This window comes from Cydia strobilella, chromosome 12 (genome assembly GCF_947568885.1).
Source record: "Cydia strobilella chromosome 12, ilCydStro3.1, whole genome shotgun sequence".
Classification (NCBI taxonomy): domain Eukaryota; kingdom Metazoa; phylum Arthropoda; class Insecta; order Lepidoptera; family Tortricidae; genus Cydia; species Cydia strobilella.
In genome coordinates, this window is record NC_086052.1 from 16,568,600 (window position 1) to 16,593,010 (window position 24,411).

The following is a 24,411-nucleotide window of genomic DNA, read 5'->3' on the forward strand; positions in this document are numbered from 1 at the left end:
GGCATTTCATTTTCAAGCTTTCATTATTCGTAACGTATGTAAGAGAAACAATATTAATAAGTTTCGCAAACAAACGAAATTCCCGCCATATTTTGCACGAATGATGCATCAGCTACACTTTTCCTTCATTCTTCATTCGTTCCGTGAGTTCCGTCCTCAATCAGAATAATAACTAAGTTCCGTCCATTCCTCATTTGACGTTTCGTTTCGTTCTACTTCATTCATTCTTTTCAATCACCAATCAATCAGTTTGAAATTGGATGTCAAAGTTTGTGTACGTGTCCGGTGCTTGGTAATTTTAATTTCCAATCGAAGTATTTACATTATTTTACTAAGAGTGCTATATTACCGTGTTGTTATTCAAAATACAGTGTTTGTTCAATAATAATAGCCAGACGTGCCACAAGTGTTGTGTCCCACTAACACAAATAGCGAGACACTTCTTGCTCTAATAGACAGTGACTTCACTTCTTCCGCCTGACGCCAGAATGTCTCATCATGTAAGTATTTGCATTAAATTGCTTGAAGGGCAGCTGTAGGGCGGGTCCCGGTGACGTCGTTGCAAATAGGGGCGGGAAGTCCTTGATCCTACATACAAAGTTGTAATTATTTGTAAACAACCTGCCATAAATGTGATCAATTATCTTTAAATTATTAATGCGGGCGATGAGAGACTATTTTAGTCTAAACCACGCTATATTATGAATAAAACAAGAGGTGGCCAAATGACGAAAAACTGGCTTCTTTGGGCGGTAGATCGTCGCTAACTTTCGACTACTTTTACGCATTCCAATGCACCTCCAGCCTACTTACAGCTGCTGTCGTTTTAAATTATTCACGTATGCCCTACAGAACCTTCCCTTGGCCTTTATGGAAAGTAAAATGAATGTCCATCTTTTATCCATATTTCACCTATGTGTATTAGTATCTACTCTCTTCAGTGGACCTACCGCAAAAACATGGCAAAAACCGAAATACGCAAATGGCGGGGATCTATCTCTTTTACTCCAATGAAGGCGTAATTAATGTGACAAAGAAAGATGCCTGCAATTTACGAACTTCCGATTTTCGCGTTTATATATAGTCCTGTTGTTGACCTATACTAGGGTTTGCTCCCGGTACTGAGTTTTACCGGTACCGGGAATTCCCGGTTCTCGCCATACAAACTCAATACCGGGAGCAAACCCTAACCTATACTCATCTCATCAATTCTGAGAAAATAATAAATAAAAACCCTCCTTGGCAGTCTAACATCTATGTATTGACAATTCTCATAAACTCATATCAAAGAGGTACTTAATCTTTTCTTTCTTTCTTATGCACATATCTACTAAATTAGTGACATGCTGATGTTGATAATATGCTAAAATCACTTAAAAAAACATAACATGGTACTAATAGAACTTCCGATCCTTACTCAACTCCTAGCGTGAACCAACCGTGGTGGGGGTAGCCAACTTCAACGCTGCAGAAGATGCCGCCACTCTCCGCGGAGCCATGAAGGGCTTCGGCACCGATGAGCAGACCATCATCGACATCCTGTGCACCCGCTCAAATGCCCAGCGGCAAGCTATTGCCCAGGCATTCACCCATGAGTATGGAAGGGTAAGGAATTATATGCTGCTTAAAACACAAGTGCAGGACATTGATATGCGTGTATCAGCTATTTTAAGCTGCCTGTGCATTCATATATAATAATAATAATATTTACTGACACTTCTCGCCTCTTGAGGTTCAATTTTTTTTTTGTATTTGTATATTTATTGATAAAGTTAATTACACGTCCAGAGTACATAAAATAAAATTACAAAAGTAAACATCGTTTTAACTTAAAAACCAATCATAGCATACATATATCTTAAAGCGAAAAACGGAAATACAATGTCCTAATACTAGTACAGATCACCTCCAATGAAATTTAAGTGTTAATTCATTGAAACAGAGTTGCTTTTTTGTTTCGTTCGATTTTAAAACAAAACAAATGCAACTGTATTTTCTAGTACCATTGATTCAAATTCGATTGCCAATTTCCCTTACATGGTGGGCCACTAGAGGTTAAGACCATTTGGTGCATTCCAAGAGAATGTCCCTTACGAAACATTCTTCTAATAGTTATGAAAAGGCTGAGAAAATGATATTGGGTCTGGTAATATTTCATGACTTTGCTAACAAATTGGCAGTATATTTTTGAGCTTTACGGATTTGATTGAATTAGCTGCCATACAAAGCAAAAGCATTTCGTAAGGGACATTCTCGTGGAATGCCCCATTTGCACCTAGCCGTCTTTTGTCATAAAATTGTTGTTATTAGGGTTCTGTACCCAAAGGGTACTGAAAAAACGGGTAGTAATAACTAAGACTCCACTGTCTGTCTGTCCGTCTGTCTGCCACCAGGCTGTATCTCATGAACCGTGATAGCTAGACAGTTGAAATATTCGCAGATGATGTATTTCTGTTGCCGCTGTAACAACAAATACTACGCGTCTGGACCATATTTCATGTTTACTCATTATTTCCTTGGTCGTAGTTCTTTGTTAGTTTTGTTCAAACACGATCACCTGATAGCTAATTATAATAGGCAGGTAATTACCTCGGATTCCTATCTGATCGCCATCACTCACATTATACATAACATACTACTTATAAGTACCTGCTCTACCATATAATGATCATGATTCATTTAATGAAAGGCTTCTGAGAGAACCATGAATAAAATCTATGCAAAAAAAATCTTTGATTGTGAGTTCGTTTCTTTATTCTCAACGACAAAATCGTAACTGTTAATAGTCTTCTTCTCAAATGACTTTTTCGTCTAAGACGGTAATCTGTTAAACAAAAGCCATTGTCTCTTTTGTGCGAGCGGTCGCCATTGTGTGTGAGCGCCGCAGGCGCCGTGGCACGCACCAACACACAATAGCACAAAAAGACCGACAGCTCGCACAAGAGACAATGGCTTTTGTTTAACAGATTACCTTCTTAGACGAAAAAGTCATTTGAGAAGATGCAGACTATACCTTTAATTTACCTAATAGAGGTTGGACATAGATAATGGAACATCTATAAATGTGTTGTTTTCAAGCAAAAGGTACCACATTGTCGCTTGCCATAAGGACGCTCTGACAGGTGTTTCGTATAAAAATACAAGCAATTTTCGTCCTTATGGTAAGCCACAATGTGGTACCTTTTGATTGAAAACGTCACAAATCTCTACAATACAAATAACGTTATGCTGTTTTGACCGCCTTAGCCAACAGACCAATGAACTCTGGCCTAGACACACGCTAGGCGAGTTAGGCAAAAAATATACAAACTACTAGGCCACAGTGCCCACGTACTACGTAGTTATGTCATCCAATGTAATGCGGATTACCTAGTAATTATGATTCACATAAAAAGAATCCGGCTGCGACCTTGAGTATGATTCTTACGGCGATGGCAATAGGGCTCCATTAAGTGGGGTACCAGGGGAGTGCCTTAATGACTCGACGGTTCTAAATAAATTGTAGACGTGATGCTAAAAACCGGACAAGTTCGAGTCGGACTCGCCCACCAACGGTTCCGTACTTTTTAGTAGTTGTTGTTATAGCGACAACGGAAATACATTATATGTGAAAATTGCAACTGTCTAGCTAACACGGTTCATGAGATACAGATACAGTACAGCCAGGTAACAGACAGACGGACAGCAGAGTCTTAGTAATAGGGTCCCGTTTTTACCCATTGGGTACGGAACACTAAAAACGAAGGCTCGAAAGTTGTTGGCCGACGAAAAAGTTGCCTTTTTGCGCGTTTTGTTCAGCTAACATTGGAGTATTAATCTAGTACCTGTACCTACACTGATTAGTTATTCTGTGCCTACACGCAAAACCAGTGAATACGGTATGGAAATCCTATACAAAATGCAATGATGATGTCATAACAAATCCATAGCGCACTGCAGTAGTATCAGCGAAATAACACGATAATATATAAGGTTTATTTTATTACCTCTTTAGTTGATCAGGTGGTCACGATTTAATTAACTGTAGAAGCCATCAGACGATCTTTCGTCTCTACACTCTACGTACGAACGTTTTTAGGAGAGGTCATCTTGAGCTCGTTGTATGTGTAATCCTTACTATTGCTGCCTGTACCATTGTCTGTCGGAAATGTGCACTTTGCGCGTTACTATGTAAATCTTGATAATTAGCGACTTCTGAAGCCCTACTGGGAAAAAGAAAATCGAAGCACAGAATAACTAATATCGAAATTTATCTGCCTTCGCTCGAATATGCAAGAGCGATAAAGAGGCAGATTACGATATTTCGATATTAATTTTTCGCGGTAGGACCTCTGAGACTGATGATGATATTATAATAACATGCAAACCTCGACAGGACATCATCGAAGACCTGAAATCCGAGCTAGGCGGTCACTTCGAGGACGTGATCGTCGCCCTGATGCGTCCGCCCGCAGAATACCTCTGCAAGGAGCTGCACAACTGTATGGAGGGCATGGGCACCGATGAGAACACCCTGGTGGAGATCCTGTGTACTAGGACTAAGAAGGAAATAGCCGAGATCGTCGACGCTTATGAGAAATGTGAGTAGCTATATACATCATTACTTTACCTAAAAGATGTCTAGTGCTGGACCTGGCTCCGTTGACAACATGCCTATCGCTAACGCTCCGTAGCGAACGAAACGCAACTGTCACTGTCACACTAATATGGAAGAGTGATAGAGAGACACAAAGCGATTCGATGGAGAAGCGATAGCGATTGTTACCTTAGCTAGGCCTGCTGGACCGCTTCCTAATGGATTTCTAAAATGACCTGTCTAACGCTGCATCCAATTGCTCCTCCTGCCAGCTTATCAAAGGCCTTCCTACAATAAGTTTGTACGTTTTTCAACTTGTTCAGCATCTGATCGCCACTCAAATTCTATACCCCAAGGGCCACGACAAGGTCTTCGTCTTCGGCAGTTTGGAGAACTCTATTCTAAATGTAGAGCAAAACCTTAAAATATTATCGATGTTTTTTAAGGCCTATAGCCAAATTAGCTAAAAACTCTCCGCCTATTACATGGCAAACCCATCGCGGTGATAGGCTGTTTCGTGTTGCCGAGCAATTATTTTTCAATTTATTCGCGTGGCTTTCACTGTTAGCTAAATTGAACATTATTATTCAGCATAGTTACTACAACAATCATAGCGTAGTCTGCCTCGATAGCGTCACTGTAGCCTATGTCTATGTTTTCATTTAGTATTATTTCATGCACTAATATTCCGCCGTTTCACCTTTCAGTGGTTCAGAAGCCTAATCGAAAGTAACCATGTCTGTCTGTCTGTCTACTTTCTACGTAGTTACCCTTGCTTTCGTATTTATAATTCTAGCGGTGGCTGCGACCGCGAGTCCTCTCGTGGGATTCAAACTAGATTTTTTGTTCTGGGTCTGTAGATTGCTGTACATAAATAACCTATTAAAGAAACATTTTGCAAAATACGCTCGCCTGTATGTACTTTCACAGGACTAGAAAGTTTTCTACAATTTAAGGTTTAGTATTTTAGCCTGGAATAAGTAACATATATATAAAAGTTATTCATGAGTAATCTGGAGCTAAAATAAAATGGATTTTCTTCAATGAAAGCTCCGCCACTGATATATAGGATAGGAGCAACAGCTAACTAAACTTTTTTTTCCAGTGTACAACCGCCCTTTGGCCGAGCATATGTGCTCCGAGACTTCAGGAGACTTCCGCCGACTACTCACGCTCATCGTGACCGTATGTACATGCTCTTACTTAAACCAATAACATCACTTATCATCAATAACATCACAATCAAGTTCTATCCATCCACCCAATATCCGTTGTCCCCGATTGGCGCCATGCCCTGGCGGCCTACCGCGAAATCGAGATTTCGTTATCTGCCTCTGTCGCTCTTGCACATTGGAGTCTTATAACAAAGAGGAAAAAAAAAATGACGAACGAATAAGCCGTCGCGCCTAAATACTAAGTGAATGAGGCGAGGTTTACTCGATAATTTGTCTACATCCTGTTGGTAACTCCAAAATATCCCAGTAAGGAATCAAATTAGTATTTAAACTTCGAACAGACCATAGAAAATTTATAAATTACCCTTGAAGTGCACAATAATAAAAGAATACATATTTGCCCAAATATTTAACGCACATATTTGCCCAAATATTTGTGTTGTTCTTTCATCTTTTTTTATCGCAAACGGAAATGACACAGCCATAATCGAATTTAAACTGTTGTGAGACATACGCGCGACATGTTTCATTAAAACAAGTGAGTCTAAACCGTACAATTATTTGACACAGCTATATTTGTGTAAATACAAACACACTTGTGTTGCGGATATTAGATTTTATTGAAAAATATAATTATCATTAGTATAAGTAGAGAAGATAATTCATTAGCAGTAATTATAGCTATAACGCATGTTAATGTCAATAACCATTGTAACAATTAACCGATAGTAGTAACAGTGCTTATGTGCCGTTGTTTTCTTTGCACACTAACATTGTTCTAGATATCGCCTTTTTGATTTGTGCCTTATGTCCTAGGCTTCCTAGGTCATTCTCAAACTAAGTTTCTAATTTGTATTTTATGTTAAGTTGATGAAACAATTTCCGAACAATTTTTGTATGTACCTAAGTCGCAAACAGACACCTTTCGAACACAGAGGGGACAAAATTTTTTTTTTTATGTGTAGTGTGTATGACCCTCCTAAAATGGGCGAGGTAATTGGTGTCGATTTTAATGAGACCAAGCCCTCAGTCGTTATTTTACTATATTGATAGTGGTAGTATTACTACTAATGCACAAAAACTCATTTACTAATTAGTTTTAGTCACAGTAAGGGTAGGTAACTTGTGTTCATGTCATGACAGTGATAAATTTAATAGTAAAGTTACATAACGTAAAAAACTGTAAACACACATTTTGTTTAACATGGTTGCTGCCTAGCTCAGATTACTACTAGGCTTGTCCGCAAGAGGGCGTGGAAAACTGTGTACCAACCAATGGACAAAAACCTAATTATAGTTTTTTTTTAACTTTAAAACTACATATTTTTGCCGAAAATTGTGATGAAAGGCGTGAAAAAAAAAATGTTTGCTACAAAGGTACAGCAGATATTGCTAAGCGGGCTAGGTGTTCAAAATAATTTTGACGCGACTTTATTGTTAAGAGAATAAGAGCGTGTCAAGGTAATTTTGAACACCTCGCCCGCTTAGCAACTTCTGCTGGTGACTGCATACTAAACAACAAAGGTTGTGAACCCAAGGACTAGATGGTGTTTAACTTCATAATAATAATTACGCTATTCGGAATTATGTATGTAAGTTATGTGACTAATTTCACTAACACGATTTTAGCCCCTCTACTACAATAAAACCACTCGTAAAATGAATGAAAACGCAAATGACAAAGTCTAACCATTCGTGACATGACGTGTGCTTTACTTTTGATTTAGTTGAATTCTCACGCTTCCACCTCGCTTCATTAATTTGCGGGGGTTCCCGGAAAGGGCGCGGTGTTCACGCCCTTGACACATTTTATTACACTCAAAGCAATGAAAACGGACCAATTTTCACAAAAATTACTCGCTTTCATTGCTCTCGAGTATACAAAGTCCATTCCGTACAAATAGCAATATGTCGGGATTGGAAAAGGGCATATGTTACCGCTTCTAGAAATTAAGAATAAGTACAATAATTGCAAGGACGTGTAAATGTGTATGAACCATATGGTTGTATGGAATGGATTTCCAGGCACCTACCTGTACATATTTTGGTGCATTAGGTTGGTATGTCCAATTTCTTGGTCCAATAAAAAAAATCTTTATTGCAACTTTAAATTATTACATAACATTGGTTCCTGGCTCTCAAAGTAGGTTTCCTTGTGTCTCAAGAGCCAGTTTCTTCCCGATTACAAGCGTATGCATGTGGATTGCGTCTCACTCTCTCACTATCAAAATGTGAGACGCAAATACACATTGAACAAAGATATTGGACAGGTGGCATTACCACACTTAGACGAATAACATTAAGAAGCCAGGCACCATCAATCTTTTCTGTCGCTTTTGCAGCCTCAAGCGGCCTTGGCGGGCCTTGGAAACGGAAAAAAGTACAAATAGGATGTGTTCGTAATTTTTTTTGTGAGTTCCAGCTGTGTGTACTTGGATGCTATCGATAAAGTTTTATGTAACTATGCACATGTGACGTTTCATGTTGGCACAAGTGTATTAACTGAGTTTCTGCTTTTCAGCTAGTCACAAACAAAAGAACCAGCAATTTTTGTAAATTTCTTGTCAACTACGCTTTCTAAAACCGTCCAAAATACAATCATGAATTACGCATCTATGTCGACAATAGATGTCGTATGGTCGTAATCTCTAGCAAAATTAGCGTTAGTTACAATTTTTAAAAGTTTTGTTGTGGCACTTGTGGCCGATATCAGGGCATGTTACTCTTTAATATATATTTTTTAACATAGTCGCTTCTCTCAATCCCTTGTGCCCGCCAAGGCAATACGAACCTTATCTTCTACGCGTTAAGTCAGTCTGCTCACCAGGGCGCGCGCGACGAGGAAGCGGGCGTTGACCTCGCCCGCGCTCAGGCGTCGGCTCAAGAACTGTTCGATGCCGGAGAAGCCAAGTGGGGCACTGATGAGGAGATCTTCAACAAGGTAATGTGGACCTTATGTTGTAAGCGTTAGAGTTGACTGTAGGTGGACTTTGGCCTCGCCCGCGCTCAGGCGTCGGCTCAAGAACTGTTCGATGCCGGAGAAGCCAAGTGGGGCACTGATGAGGAGATCTTCAACAAGGTAATGTGGACCTTATGTTGTAAGCGTTAGAGTTGACTGTAGGTGGACGTTGGCCTCGCCCGCGCTCAGGCGTCGGCTCAAGAACTGTTTGATGCTGGGGAAGCCAAGTGGGGCAGTTACGAGGAGATATTCAACAAGGTAATGTGGACCTTATGTTATATACGTTAGAGTACACTGGCATTTGGAGGCGGGAGTGTACATAGGGCGCTCTCAGGCTTAGCCCAGGAGCTTTATGATGCTGGAGAAGCTAAGCGGGGCACAGAAGAGATCTCCAACAAGGTATGGGAAATAGGGTATTCTCCTACTAGTCAATCCAGTTTCTTTTTTAGAACTGTCAAAACGAAATTTGCTAATATGGAATTTATATGAAACATTACACAACGTCAACTCACCTTCTTTTTATATATCCATCCGATTTATTAACGTCATGGCAGTTAAAATATATAACCACCTTAAAAACGACATTAAAGCTCAAGCAAATGAGAAACAATTTAATAAAATGTTGAAAGACTTCCTAATAAATAAATGCTACTACGACTTAAAGGACTTTTTTAATGATAATGTTACAGACACCTTCTAAGTAATTTATTAAAACAATGACATACTTACTTAAATTACTATGACATACATACCTAAATTTATAACAAAACAATTTTATAATATGAATATTGTACAATAATTTATTTATTATAATACATTTATTAATGATCTCATGTGTAATTAGAATAATTGTTTTATGACCTGATATTTTTTTAGATAAATTAATAATTTGCTACATACAATACAATAAAAAATATAATAATAAAATGTTATGAGTAAGCTATTGATATGCTGTGCCCTTACAGGGTCCATGTGAGACATTGTATATTATAATTTACATCTATACTGTACCATGGTTGCAATAAAGAATTATGAATTATTAAATATTATTTTTCTAATAATTATTTAATTTATTTAATGCATGGTGTAAAATAATTTATTTTAAATACATCAAACATTTATACAGTTAAATACCCTATTGCTTGCAATATCGTTTGTCAGTTAAACATTGGCTTATAATTGTCTTTTTAGGGTTCCGTACCCAAAGGGTAAAAACGGGACCCTATTACTAAGACTCCGCTGTCCGTCTGTCTGTCTGTCTGTCACCAGGCTGTATCTCATGAACCGTGATAGCTAGACAGTTGAAATTTTCACAGATGATGTATTTCTGTTGCTGCTATAACAACGAATACTAAAAACAGAATAATATAAATATTTAAATGGGGCTCCCATACAACAAACTTTTTTTTTTGCTGTTTTTTTTTTCGTAATGGTACGGAACCTTTCGTGCGCGAGTCCGACTCGCACTTGGCCGGTTTTTTCATATGTCATTTAGCATATGTTTATGATAACATTACACTATGTTTTAGATCCTCGCCCACGAGAGCTTCGCGCAGCTGCGCGCCATTTTCGAAGCGTACAAGGACATCGCGGGCCGCACCATCGAGCAGGCCATCAAGGCCGAGGTCGGGGGCGAGCTCAAGGACGCGCTCAGCGCTATCGGTCAGTATTCTTTATGTTTTTACTTTGTCTTTATTATTTGTTTCCTTAAGCCGGGTTCACATTTGTCTGTCGTGTTGTGTTGTGATGCTCTCTGTCGTGATGGCATACTGTTCACATCTATCTGACGTGTTCTGATGCATTATGACGCATTTTTTTTATCAGTTCCGTTTTGGCTCTCGGAGAGTTAACACATTCGCAATGTTTTTTCAAGAATCATCCGATTCAAATTCAGATTTTGAAGAAGATATGTAATTATTGGCGCTGGCAACGCTTCTAAATTGTCGTACGTATTCAATAAGCAGCTCCTCGTCCATACTTGATGATACCATACGTCCTCGACAATAAGTACCCTCTTGGTTGAAAATGGCACATTTGTAAAATGATTCAGTCCTGATTAATTGAGTCATTTGAGACGCTTCCCGTTCTATAGAATTGTCACTACTTGAACGACAATCTATTACGAATCTGAACTCTATTTTTCAGTGGAATAAAAATGAGGTCCCATTCATTATTCGCTTTTGAGATTTGAACGACAAAATGATTTAAGTCAATTGCTCCGGCGTGCTTTACTTGTCTCTTGTGAGCGCGGTTAGTCCGACACAACGGGAGTTGTGGGAAGGCCTCAATTGACCCCGAATTCTTGGTATTAGTTTGCAATGCCTGCTAGTTATAGTGTATCAATTGTTGGTTATTCAAAGTGTTTTGTTACTGCTTTTTAATCTAATTAAATAAGCAAATTAAAACTTCAAACTACACAACATACAAGAAAGTTCATACCCAATCTTGTCTAAAACAAGTACCTAATCTGAAATGAGGAAAAGTCGCTAAAACCTAGTATAGCCAGAAACAAGATGTAATTTTTGGGGCCGTTTCACGAAGCTTGCAACTAGTAAATACAAGCGGAAGAATCGTTTTAACTCATCTTTTTCAATTTTATCCCAATACTTTACAAGTTACAAACTTTCAAGGTGTTTTAAAACTTTAGTTGCTTTTGGTAAACATGTAAACATGTATAGGTTCTAAAAAGCCGACTACTGTAGTTTTTATTGTACTTTCTAATCTCGGACGGCTGAAAGATATCGAAGTAAGTAGTTGTTTTGCTGAAACGAACGGATGAGTATCGGGGTCAGGGCTGCGATGCGAACACACTATATTGGGGCGGAATCCGACCCCTAGAATGACGTCACCGCCAACAAAAGATGACTAATGGGTAAATAGCTGTTACATTTTATGAGTAACTGTCCTCTAGGCATTGATAGATTTCAACAAAAATATACTATGAACTCGATAATCAATTCAATTAGTTCAAGTTTATTCAGATTGCTTATTTATTTATTTCTTTATTTATTTATTATTATTCGGAGATCCAACAGCTGTTAACATGTCTATAGGTTTTATAAATATGATACAAAAAGCCAATTACAGGTTCTCACCAGTAGCTACATATTAACAAAAACAATTGGTGGTTAGCACTATTGCATGATTCCTACATTTACACGCCAAAGCTATAGTAAACTCATAATTCGAAATTAACTAAAGAAGATACACAAAGAAAAAGAAAAAATACAGCACAATGAAATTTCAATAAGGCATGCTCACCTAAAGAACTCCTCCGTCAGGATACGCCGCACAGTTTGTTTATTTCCACATAAATATTCTGTTGTGAGATTTGCCGCGTTTGTAGTATCACGAGTTTAGTTAGTCATTACTAGATACCTGCATCTGCCTCCATTCTGTTCAAGTCACTGATAATATTTCTCGTAGCGGTCTCACTTTGCCCTTTCGACGCCGCCGGCCGGTCGAATTGCTCATACACAAAACTGACTGATTTTTCATGCCAATAAGTTACGGTCTACACGCTCGCCCACTTAACCTTTTCGACGCCGTGTCAAACACAAAAGCTGTCACTCGGACGCCACGTCACCGAAGTATCAAAACTGAAATTGAACTTTATGCACATGCATGTAGGTCTATGTCTGTGATCTGTGACGGATTAATCTGTCTTTGGCGTCGGACCTGCGGTGCCGATATATCGGTGATCGGCGTCCGAAAGGTTAAATGTCTCATTCCTCGCGCTCCACGAACCCAAATAACATAATTGGCCGACGCTTCCAGTGGAGTGCACCCAAAGCGCGCCCGCCTGGTTCGCGACGCGCCTCCGCGACGCCATGCAGGGGCTCGGCACCGACGACCGCACGCTCGTCCGCATCATCGTGTCCCGCTCCGAGCTCGACCTGGCCACCATCGCCCGGGAATACGAAAGGCTCTACGATAAGACTCTAGAAAGCGAAATCAGGGTATGTGAGAGTGTCTTTTGTCTATTTCAGTGGAATGCGTGGAGAATGCGCCCGCTTGGTTCGCTCAGCGCCTGCGCACGGCCGTGGAGGGCGCGGGCACGGACGACGCGGCGCTCGTGCGCATCGTAGCGAGCCGCGCCGAGATAGACCTGGGCGGGATCAAGCGGGAGTATGAGCGCATCTATGATAAGACGCTAGAGAGCGATATTAAGGTGTGTTGCTTGATGATACTTGTTGAATTGTGTTTTTTGTACGGTTTTAAATATTTCTGTCCACGAAATATCAGGTCACGTATTTTAATGTTTCATTCTATAAACTCATTCAGAGTTCGTTAAAATCCTTTAATTACCTACCGTCAAAATATAATTAATTATTAAACATGTATTGCAAATTTATAATAATCTGCGATATTAGTATGTAAATCCTGACCAGGAATATATGATCACGCGCCATGTTGCAGAATTTCACTGGAACTAATGTTTTCATACTATACTGAACTGTCACCCTATACATGAGAATAACAGCGCTCTCTTGACAATGATCATATATTATTATTCACAACGACGGGACTTAATCGCGTAAAATAAGTTTTAAATTTAAAACTTAATGAGTAAAAATCGTGAAAGTTTAAAATTACTGGTCAGGCTTTACTTGCATTGGATACAGTGCATGGCGCACAAAATACAATTAGAATTAGACCAAGATAACTTCGCAGCGGTTTTGAAAGCACAGACGGTGCGTTTTATTTTAAAAGTCATAATATCATAGAAGTTTGACGTCAATTTTAAACAAAGAATTATAAAACATATAATTCTACAAGTATCAACTAAATCTCTTGAGAAAACTAAATACATGCTATATTTTATTCAGCACAGCACAATTTTATCACACAATAATAGCATGAAAGTAATGCTTTCAACAATATTACAAATATTAATAGTTGTACAAAATTGCTCGTTCATTTATTCGGCTTTGAAATTTATGTTAATGGCAGAAGCTTTGGATGTGTTACTTTTATGTTGTTATTATGATCAATTGTGTTTTAACATTTCTATGCAATAACTTGGTGATTGGATTAGGAGGTGAGGATATTATAATTCAATTAGAAATATATATGCATGATAAGATCGAATACATTATTCTCTTTGTCACTACGTTTGTGCTTTTATCGACCTCAAAATTTTATATCTCATTATCATATTTTATAAACTTAGAATAGGTGTTTTTTGTAAATGTAAGGATTTACTTAAGTTCTATATGTAATAAACTGTTAAGACTAAATGTTCTAAAATATTACAACTAAAGGAATCAAAACGATATAAAAGTTGTGGTCGAAGCATATACTTATAATACTATAAAATATAAATTAACCCAAAGCATAGTGGTCTATTCACAAACCGGCAGATAATAAAAACTAGACAAATATCTGCTAGAAAAATGACATTTAATTCATATTATATTTTATTGGATAATTTTAGTCAACTGCATTAATCGAACCTACAAGAGACATGCTCTATCTATAGCTATTTAGCTGTATATAGTTCGACAAAAAAAGTGTCTTAAGATATTTTTTGCCTTTAATTATTCAAGGTATTACTGCAGATGACTGTACGTCTCTATACTCTGGCAAACTAACTTTGTCAGTAGAAAAACGCGCGAAATATTTTTCTATGGGAGGATAAATCCTTCGCGTACATTTTTAGGGTTCCGGACCCTATTACTAAGACTCGGCTGTCTGTCTGTCACCAGGCTGTATCTCATGAACCGTGATAGCTAGACAGTTGAAATTTTCACAGATGATGTATTTCTTTTGCCGCTATAACAACAAATACTAAAGACAGAATAAAATAAAGTGGGGCTCCCATACAACAAACGTGATTTTTATTGCAGTTTTTTGCGTAATGGTACGGAACCCTTAGTGCGCGAGTCCGACTCGCACTTGGCCGGTTTTTTAAATTTGCCGCTCTTTTCTACTGAATGGCTATAACTTTGCACATTACTAATATACCGCGTCTTCCGCATGCGCACCCGCTCCGCTCACACCATCACCGCCACTTCCAACATGGCCGCTAACGTGACGCCCCGGCAGCAGGGCGAGACCTCCGGCGACTACAAGAGGGCGCTGGTGGCGCTCATCTCGCCGGCGTGAGGCGGAGGCTGCGAGACGATTGCAAGATCTTACGATATTTATTAATGTTGTAGCTGTATCTAGGAGAAATGTCAATTCATAATTAAGTCGGAGGCCGATCGTAAATGAGGCAGATCATAAAATTCCTAATCGTGAAACGTGAAATTCATTTTCTAGTTTCCTGAGTTGATGTTAGCAGGCATCTTTATTTGTGACGTTTTCAATCGAAAGGTACCTTGTCGCTTAACATAAGGATGAAATTGGATTGTATCTTTATACGAATAACCTGTCATAGCGTCCTTATGGCAAGCGACTATGTGGTACCTTTTGATTGAAAACGACACATTTTATTTATGAGACACACTATACAGACAACATCTAATACATGATTACAAATATATAAAAGTAGACTTTAGACAGGAATGCCATCCAAAATAAGTATGCACAGCAAGAAAAATAAATAACAATGAGCAAAAACTATCCTAAAATTATTAAAATATATGTATATCTTAAGAAATACTGAATTACAAAATTGCTCAAATGATTGCCGAGAACTCTGACTTGCCTCTTGAATACCGCTAGCAGTGAGTTGAAAATATCGATCTCTATATTTTGATACTAAATCTTGCATCTGAAGCAACCTAATGAACCTAATATCTGTAGGAATGGAACGTAAGAGGATAGCGTGAAACGGAACGTAAGAGAGAGAGGAGGATGACAAGAGGTGCGAAAGGGACGGGGAGAACGATTTGAATGGTGAGCGAGCGAACGTGCCTAAAGTGTTAAAATATTCCTTAAAATTAGTTTATCTCATTTAAATAAAACAAGTCAAGTGTTACTTTTGTTTTTATTAAGAGGCCTAACATAATCCCACATATCTATCGGTTTTTAATGTGACTACTCTCAAAACATTACGCAGGAACTTTACGATCTGCCTGATTATACGATCGGCCGCCGACATAAACATTCACTAGTATCTGAATTTTAATAAAGCGACACTTATGGTTGTAACAAATCTATACGAGTCGTTATAGTTGGATTTAGAAATAAACGTACGTATTGAAAATCTAATATTTTCCTAATATTAGAATTCGTTTTGAATAACAGGTTCCAAATAAAAATAAAAAACAGTAAAACAATTGCGTTTGGAAATATATAGCAGCATATAAAACCGAGTTTTAACTTTATAAAACAATTGTTTTAACTCATGAGAGTCATGAGCCTCCTTAAAAATTAAATAAATTTTCGTCTGCATTTTGCAGTTAAATAAACTAAGATCACATTGTGTCGAATAAGCAGCTACTAAGTTAAGATTCACTGTTGTATTTATTTAAGGTTTACGATTTGTTACCGAAGTTTTTTTTACCGTCATCTAGGCCTAATTCTCATTATTTTTCATACCCTCATTCCTCAACTATGATTGTGCTCAGTTAAGCAAACATTTGTGTTAAATTATTTGTATGTAAACGCCCCGCTTATTTATATGTATAAAGTATAAAGATGATATTGTACTGAATGATTGGACATCACATAATTTTAAATTGAAAAGTATTCGTTTTTTTTTTATAAAATCGCTTAATGCGCTCGTCGTGATGCGCTTAATGTAAGCAATTTATTGTATATTAATAATTTATTACAATCTGTATCGAATGTCGAAAGTGTACAGTCGCCATCAGATATATCGGAGCGGTCAAAGTGCTCACAAATATCTGAACACGCCTCTATTGTCAAGGCGTTAGTGTTCAGATATTTTTGAGCACCTTAACCGCTCCGATATATCTGATGACGAATACCTTATAAACAGTTCGCTGAACGAATAACTAGAAAGCAGTGCCTTGGAATTGTAGATTTACTCAAATTATAATATAAATTGATATACGTATATTGTTATTGCAATGATAAATTTTAATTGTTTTACGCATTCCATCCTCGTTTGTGGAGTTACTAGATATAGTTAACCTATTCACCTCGAATACAGTTTAATTGTATGTATACCCTTTTTTTACTTTAAAATCCCAATCCAAACCTCACACTGTTTCTACCTTATCTAAACTAAAGAAATGCAATAAAGTTAAGTACAGATAGGTTTAGTAATTAATTGGTAAGAAATAAAACAAAGATAAATATTTATATACACATTTTTCAATTAATTTTTTCGTCATACAGTAAATTCGCTAATTCTAAAAAATAAGCTCTAAAACAACGAAAAATAACTATATTCTAGATTTTACATAGAGTATACATTTTTTAATATAAGAAAATCACTTAAAATGAGGAACATAACAACATTAAGCTCTTAACAGTCGCCGTTACATCATCCTCTGTCGCGGGTCGAGAGAGACGCACTTACGAGCTGGAAAGAGATAGTTTGAAAGCGCAAGGGTCAAGCTTAAAACCTGGACTAAAACGGCAAATAAGTAAATGGCAGTGCGTGGCGCATTCTTACTGTACCCATAGTAGGGTTGCCACCCATACTATAATATATAGTATCATACTATATTGTAGTCACTTGTACTATATATTATACAAAAACAATATAGTACGAAAAATACTATATTGATCACTCAAGAATGGGGTATACAAATGTCACCGATATCGCATCGTATGCGACTTGGATTTTTAATTCGCCTCAAATCGGCCCTATTTTTTTTTCAAATTTCCCAGTAAATACTATATTTTTTTCAATATTTTGACAAAAATACTATATGTGTATAGAAAAAAGGTGGCAACCCTAACCCATAGGGATATATGTATCAATATCGCCCGCTGGTAAATATAATACCAGAGAAGAAAACATCTAAAGTATTTGATTAACAGAGACAAGCGTACACTTTATCGTCCGTATCAGTCATAAATGTGATCAATTCTCCGCTGAAAACAGACATTACCATTTCTTCTTTCCATGCTCTCTCGACCTCGAAACTCACTACAGCTAAGCGCATAATCAGTTTCATTATATCCTTGTCTATTCCAATAAAACATACAGAGACAACTCATCGAGCGCTAAAGCGATCTCAATCCGAAATTATGAGAAATAACCATCAGCTTTCAAACAAATCTAATTATTTCATTTTGAACCTTGTAGTTATTACAGTAAGGTTCAGGTTGCCTATTCAGAAATGGCGAAAAGCGACCAATTTTGTGCTCGTTTGACTTTTAACTGTGCGGTTCGCACGTCGCGCCGATGTGCGAGCGGGATGTCGCTTTAATACGCGCATAGCGTTGTCTCGCTCAAACATCGAAGCGACATGCGAATCGTATCTAGTTGATAACTGGCTACACATCGATTCACAAGAGCGCAGTGTTTATAAAAATATTGTTAAATTAGTACAAATCTCGTGGTCGGGTTGCACCAAACCGTCTGTCACCGTTTTAGCGTTCGCTAAATTTTATTGTAGGAAGTTTCATAGTTCTCTGCTTGCTTGACGTTGATCAGTCTGTTAATTGTGGTTGGTGCAACTGGTCCTTATAAATCGACCTGTACCATTCCACTGCTAGTAAAGCCTGACCAGTAATATATGATCATTGTCAAGAGGGCGCTGTTCATTCTCATGTATAGAGTGACAGTTCAGTATAGTATGAAAAAATTAGTTCCAGTGAAATTCCGCAACATGGCGCGTGATCATATATTCCTGGTCAGGCTTTACGTATAAGTATAACAACAACTTATAAATACTGGACATGTATTGTGCTGAAAGGCTGGCGTATTCATATATTTTTATAATTCGTATTCATATAATAAACGTCATATGGTACTACAGTGAAAACTAGTATAGAGATACAGTTGTAGTGCATAATTGGTTTCCATCGTATTTTCTCGGAAACGTTCGTATTTGTCATGCTACTTCAGTCAACCTCAGTACTTTTTGTACTGAGACTGACTGAAATAGCAAGATAAATTCGTACGTTTCCGTGAAAATACGATGGAAAATAATTAATGCACAACTGTAGTTCAGATAGTTGCTGAAGATTTTCGTCAACATTTCACAGTACGAATATCCATTTTCGAGAATGCAAATGTAAATACTTTGTCTGGACACTGCCAAAAAAAATTGAATGTTTTTTTTAAACAATTTTGGCCTGGATGAGAGTCCTTTAATACGAAGGTGGAGGACCTCCGTGAAATGACCTTTTCATACAAACGTAATCCTCATTTTCCTCTCTGGATATTAACATTATTGGAAATATTCTGACACAGTTAGATGCATATCAACTACAGCTATGTCCCTACGTTCAATTTTTAATTATTATAAGAGTTAGGAGCATTTCAAAAATTTGTATGAAATCTGTTTTTCGCTCCTCATTTTTACAGTAATCAATAAATGAAACAGATTTAAACGTAGGGGCATAGCTATGGTAAGTATTCAAGTCAAATTATGTAAAAATATTTTTCATAATGTCAATATCCAGAGAGGAAAATGGGGACTACACTTGTATGGAGCAGCGACCGTCCCCTTTCCTCTTAAGCCATATTGAACCTTTCGTATGCTTAGGAGCAGATCTGCTCCATATATATTCAACTTAAGGCCGTTCCATCGGTTTGCCGCTGTCACTGTCACATTTCGCAAGAAAGATCATGCGCGCCAGTGTCATTTTTGAACGAATTTTGTCGATTTTTAATGATTTTTAAAACGTTACCTTACAATATCGAAATTCGAAAGCTATGAAATTATAATTTAAGTTAAGATTGTTTTTGTTTTTTTTTTGTTTATAGTATCACATAATAAATAACCGAGTAAAGTTGGATTAAAAGTCCGAGTTAGAGGTTACTTTGGGAATTAATTGTATCAAGCGAAGTGGCATAATTCGTGTATCGGAAGCTAAGATATTAAAGATAATATAGTCAAGAACTACATATTTTTTTTCCACGTCTACGAATATCAACGCCTCTTAGAAAAACATGATCATATAAGGACATTTTTCGCCTTCTAGCTCAGGGAACCGCCTTAAACATGAAGTTGTCCGATTGCTATTTATATGGCAATTTTTTGACATGCGCACACGAAAGGTTAATGAATATAGACTGAAGCAGAGTAAGAGGTTGGTCTGAGACAAAAATCGTGCTCCCGAGTTTGACAGCTGAACTAGATGCTGTTATACAGCGCCATATGTTTTGTGGTGTTATAATACGTCAATTTTGACAACCAGAACTACCTCAGAATGTATGCTACCATATAATGGACTCCTGTCAAATTTGAGGCACGAATGATTGTTAGGTTTTATAACTCACTATTAATCACAGTTTGCCTGAATTAATATTTAGATACAGTTTCTTTTATATACTCTGGCACACCCAGTTTGTCAGTAGAAAAAGGCGCGAAATTCAAATTTTCTATGGGAGGACAACCCTTTGCGCATACATTTTTTAAATTAGCCATTTTTTCTAGTATATTTATATAAGTACGTAATTAATACAATAAAGTTGTTTTATTATGCAAAGTGTGCTAATGATGTCCAGAATCAACAGTACTACTTACTACATAAACTTTTATCTCAAATAACCAAAAATATAAAGTCAACATAAGGATGGTATTACATCTGTCCAATATTTCGGTCTAATGTGTATTTGCGTCTCATATTTTGCTTAATTTTCGTGAGACGCAATGCACATTGAACAAAGAAATTGGAGATGGAATACCACCCTAAGCTGGCAGTGTCTGGCAATATACAAATTTGAGTCCAAGTTGAAAAAGAAATACTTTAGTCACTCAGTGGTCTACGACTAAACTAACATAAATTGGCTAATAGACATCGAATCGCGACTATACAGTTCGCGGGCTTGGCGTGTACCGAAATTTTGGGACACGGTCATGTACCGAAATTTCGGTACACGCCTCAACGACCTAAACACAAATCAGCATCAAAATAACCTACTTTCTGCCTTTTGGCTTAAAAGTAACGCAAAAACACCTCAATCTGTATTTTATAATTTTTGATGTGTTTTTTTTGCTTGTATTTAAATTCCATGTTGACGCGTAAATGTGCCCTTGTGGCCTATTTTCTGAATAAATGTGACGTTTTCAACCAAAAGGTACCACATTGTCGCTTGTCGATAAGGTTGATTTCTAATTGAAGCTATATGGAAATAGCGCCTTACTGACAAGCGACAATAAGTACCCTTTTGGTTGAAAACGTCACAAATGTTGAAGTTTCAATCTATATAAATTCTTTATAGTGTCAAAGTAAATAGCAATATTTTTGCTAAAACGCGTCCTGGCGTGACATAGCTGTTAGCCGCCTGGGGTGAGGGCTGGGAGGGAACCACGAGCGGAGCGAGGCGCTCAGTCGTTGGGCGCGAACAGCTTGGCTTGAAGTTCGTCTAGCGGCAGAACTTGCTCTGCGCCTAAGTCCGGCTGCTGTTCAGTTTTTGACTGCTCCCGTAGGTCTGGAAAGATAAATAAATTGTTACTAACTATAATATATATTAGACTAGCTTTTGCCCGCGACTTCGTCTGCGTGGACTTAGTAACAGCAGCTAAAGTATGGCGCCTGGAAAAATTCTCATAGCAATCATTCAATTTAAGCATATTATGCACACAAATTAGCATGCACTTTATTAATTATCTCAATTCCACCCCGCTTTTTAATTTCTTAAGGGATGATTTTCGGGATAAAAACTATCTAAACTATCCTATCAACCTATCTCTATGCCAAATTTCATCTAAATCGATTCAGCTGTTTAAGCGTGAAGAGGGAACACACAGACAGACAGACTTTCGCATTTATAATATTAGTATGGATTGTATTTGATATGTGATATATGGATTCCGAATTGTCCGAAATAAATGAATTTTATTTTTATAAGTAGTAACAGAGTGATGCAAGACTGAAAATATTGCAAATATCCGGTTGCTCCGACCACAATCAGACTGATTATAAAATTTGCTGTATAACAGTTTCTGTATACACCTCTACCAACCAATCAGATCATATTAGTTGTCAAGCGGACCCCAGGCGCCCATGAGCCGTGGCAAAATGCCGGGATAACGCGAGGAAGAAGATCTCCCCGACAACCGTGCACGAGGCCGCGGTAGTCGAGGGTGTAGCTCCGTCTCGCTCGGTCACTGTGCGTGGGAGAGGGATGTACTGACCGTGCCAATGTTGAAGTAGGGCCGAGTAGTGGTCGGCGCGGTCGTGCCGCTTGAGCTGCGTGAACCAGGGACCGGCCCGCTATCCCTTATCGGGGTTTTATAAGGGTATTGCATAAGGCTTAACTCACCATACCCTTTGCCAGACGAAACCCTTTGTTTTGCTTTTAAAAACCCTTATATAAAGCTACCACATTTGAGTAATCGTTAGCCCAAATACCCTTACATAACCCTTATCATCCGCTCACCAACACCTTGCATATTGCTTACAAGGGTTAGCCTTATAAAGGGCTTCCCTTTTAGCATATAAGCGTCGTCTACCTTGTTCATAAAGCACACATTACTTCGAATCCGAGCGATCGTCGGCGGCGACGGCGGCGTTCTTTGACTAGGCACGTATTTTCTTTCCTTTTCATACACTACCGTAGATATATACTTATCCTGTCTCTTTCACGCAAAGGGAAACCTTTATAAAAAGCGCTTAAAGATAAGGGTAACCCTTATTAAGAGCTAGCCTTATTTTTGGTTAGCTTTTCGGTAAGGGTTAGTCAAAGGTAAGGGTATGAATGGGCTTGCAGTTCAAAAGGGAAAGTCTTTCAATGTGTTAGCCGTGTTTAAGTGTCGCCCATTGAAAGGGTTTTATCGCGGAAAGGGTTGTCCGGTCCCTGGCGTGAACACGTGCACGAGGCCGCGGTAGTCGAGGGTGTAGCTCCGTCTCGCTCGGTCACTGTGCGTGGGAGAGGGATGTACTGACCGTGCCAATGTTGAAGTAGGGCCGAATAATGATCGGCGCGGTCGTGCCGCTTGAGCTGCGTGAACACGTGCACGAGGCCACGGTAGTCATACTCGAGACCGGAGTAGCGGGACCCGAATAGTTTAAGACCTAAAAAAAATGTAAATTTTGACTATACGCTTATTAATTGTGTAATAGATGGGATATGTAAAAAGATGCGCTGTGAACGTCAGCTGTCGCTCCGTTGGTTCACTTACTGATGGCGATGGAGCGCAGGTAAAGCGCTTCAGCAGCTCTATGCTGTTGCATGTGGTAGTTGTAGAGCGAGGCGAGGTGGCCGATGCTGAGCCCCACCTCGTAGTCCTCGGCCCCCAGGAGCTCCTCTTTGATCGCGATGGCTTTCAGGTGCATGGTTTCTGCGTCCTGTAAAGGAAAAAGCGTGTTAACACATTCACTGCCAACGTTTTCGTAGCGCTACGCTCGTAGCCGATCCCAGCGTTTCCCGCTTTGTAGAGGAGAGAGATTATGAACAGCGGGTTCCCGGCACTCAATGCGTTACACTACTAGTTCTAAAATAATTAACCTATTATTATTAATTGTACCTATTTTAGTATTTAAACTATATAAAAATATCAAGCGCCATGTTGCGGAATTTCACTGGAACTATTTTTTTCATACTATACTGAACTGTCACCCTATACATGCGCAACAACAGCGCCCTCTTGACAATGATCATATCACTGTCAGGCTTTAGTATTGTCAAATATTTAAGTGGGGCTAACATACTATAAACGTGATATTTTTGCCGTTTTTTGCGTAATGGTACGGAACTCTTCGTGCGCGAGTCCGACTCGCACTTGACCGGTTTTTTTTTCGAAGTATAAATTTATCTTTCAATGGATCTTTGTGTATATGATGATTGTGATTTTGACAACCGGTCTGGCCTAGTGGGTAGTGACCCTGCCTGTTAAGCCGATGGTCCTGGGTTCGAATCCCGGTAAGGGCATTTATTTATGTGATGAGCACAGATATTTGTTTTTAAATCATGGGTGTTTTCAATGTATTTAAGTATTTATATATTATATATATCGTTGTTTGAGTACCCTAGTAAATGAGTAAACTAAAACTAGTGCCTACGTCAATTCTTAGGATTAGTTGTCAAGCGGACCCCAGGCTCCCATGAGCCGTGGCAAAATGCCGGGATAACGCGAGGAAGATGAATGTTGTCTGAGTACCCATAACACAAGCCTCCTTGGACTTACCGTGGGACTTAGTCAATTTGTGCAAGAATGTCCTATAATATCTATTTATTGTAGTTGGTTGACAACAATACTCGCCTGGAACTTGTGCATGCTCTGGTACAGTCGGCCGAGGTTGCCGTAGTGCTTGGCGGTCTGCACATTCTTCTCCCCGAACGCCATCATGGAGAGTTGTAGCGCCGCTTTGTGTAGTGCCTCGGATTCTTCTAGCAGTGATGGTTCTGTGAAAACAAATATTACAATGTTAATAATTCTGTAACAAAACAAAACAAAAGTTAAGTTAAGTGAGCAACAAAAGTTGATGTTCTGAGAATATATTTATTGTGATGTGTGTAAGAGCCTATGCATTATGACCGGTAGCGACCGCAAATAAGTGCGGTCATAATGCAAACGCTGGTTCAAACCCCGGCTTGTACCAATGAGTTTTTCGGAACTTATGTACAATATATTATCAGTCTACTTTCAGGGTACTTTCAACTAACAATTTAGGTAAAAATATCGTTATTTATTGAATGGGGAGCTAATTATCAGAAT

At 38.4% G+C, this 24,411-nt stretch overlaps 2 protein-coding genes and 1 long non-coding RNA gene across 8 annotated transcripts in view; 1 reads left to right on the forward strand and 2 right to left on the reverse strand.

The window, feature by feature from the left end:
* The first annotated feature begins 262 nt into the window (after positions 1-262).
* Positions 263-16,356, forward strand: LOC134746308 (annexin B10). 6 transcript variants are annotated; one of them, XM_063680695.1, is made up of 9 exons: positions 263-500; positions 1,429-1,605; positions 4,376-4,580; positions 5,682-5,761; positions 8,567-8,692; positions 10,240-10,372; positions 12,488-12,669; positions 14,762-15,578; positions 15,631-16,356. In XM_063680695.1, the coding sequence occupies exons 1-8, from the start codon at positions 489-491 to the stop codon at positions 14,816-14,818; spliced, it is 972 nt and encodes a 323-aa protein (XP_063536765.1). In that variant the 5' UTR covers positions 263-488; the 3' UTR covers positions 14,819-15,578; positions 15,631-16,356. The 6 variants fall into 6 exon arrangements, with proteins under 6 accessions (XP_063536765.1, XP_063536764.1, XP_063536766.1 ...); XM_063680694.1 differs by lacking the exon at positions 12,488-12,669 and adding an exon at positions 12,700-12,881 and having other exon boundaries at positions 14,759-15,578; XM_063680696.1 differs by lacking the exon at positions 12,488-12,669 and adding an exon at positions 12,700-12,881.
* Positions 16,357-16,923: 567 nt separating this feature from the next.
* Positions 16,924-19,751, reverse strand: LOC134746331 (uncharacterized). Its single transcript, XR_010128226.1, has 2 exons — positions 17,325-19,751; positions 16,924-17,271 (listed from the first exon to the last, which is right to left on the reverse strand). It is a non-coding gene; the product is annotated as an uncharacterized LOC134746331 (long non-coding RNA).
* Positions 19,752-20,932: 1,181 nt separating this feature from the next.
* The window catches only part of LOC134746299 (amyloid protein-binding protein 2), a 75,546-nt gene continuing 72,067 nt past the window's right edge, over positions 20,933-24,411 (reverse strand). The window contains exons 10-13 of the mRNA XM_063680675.1: positions 23,956-24,098; positions 22,876-23,041; positions 22,640-22,768; positions 20,933-21,182 (exon numbers count right to left, since the gene is read on the reverse strand). Of these exons, the coding sequence (XP_063536745.1) occupies positions 21,079-21,182; positions 22,640-22,768; positions 22,876-23,041; positions 23,956-24,098 (542 nt within the window). The 3' untranslated portion in view covers positions 20,933-21,078. The remainder of the gene's footprint in view (positions 21,183-22,639; positions 22,769-22,875; positions 23,042-23,955; positions 24,099-24,411) is intronic.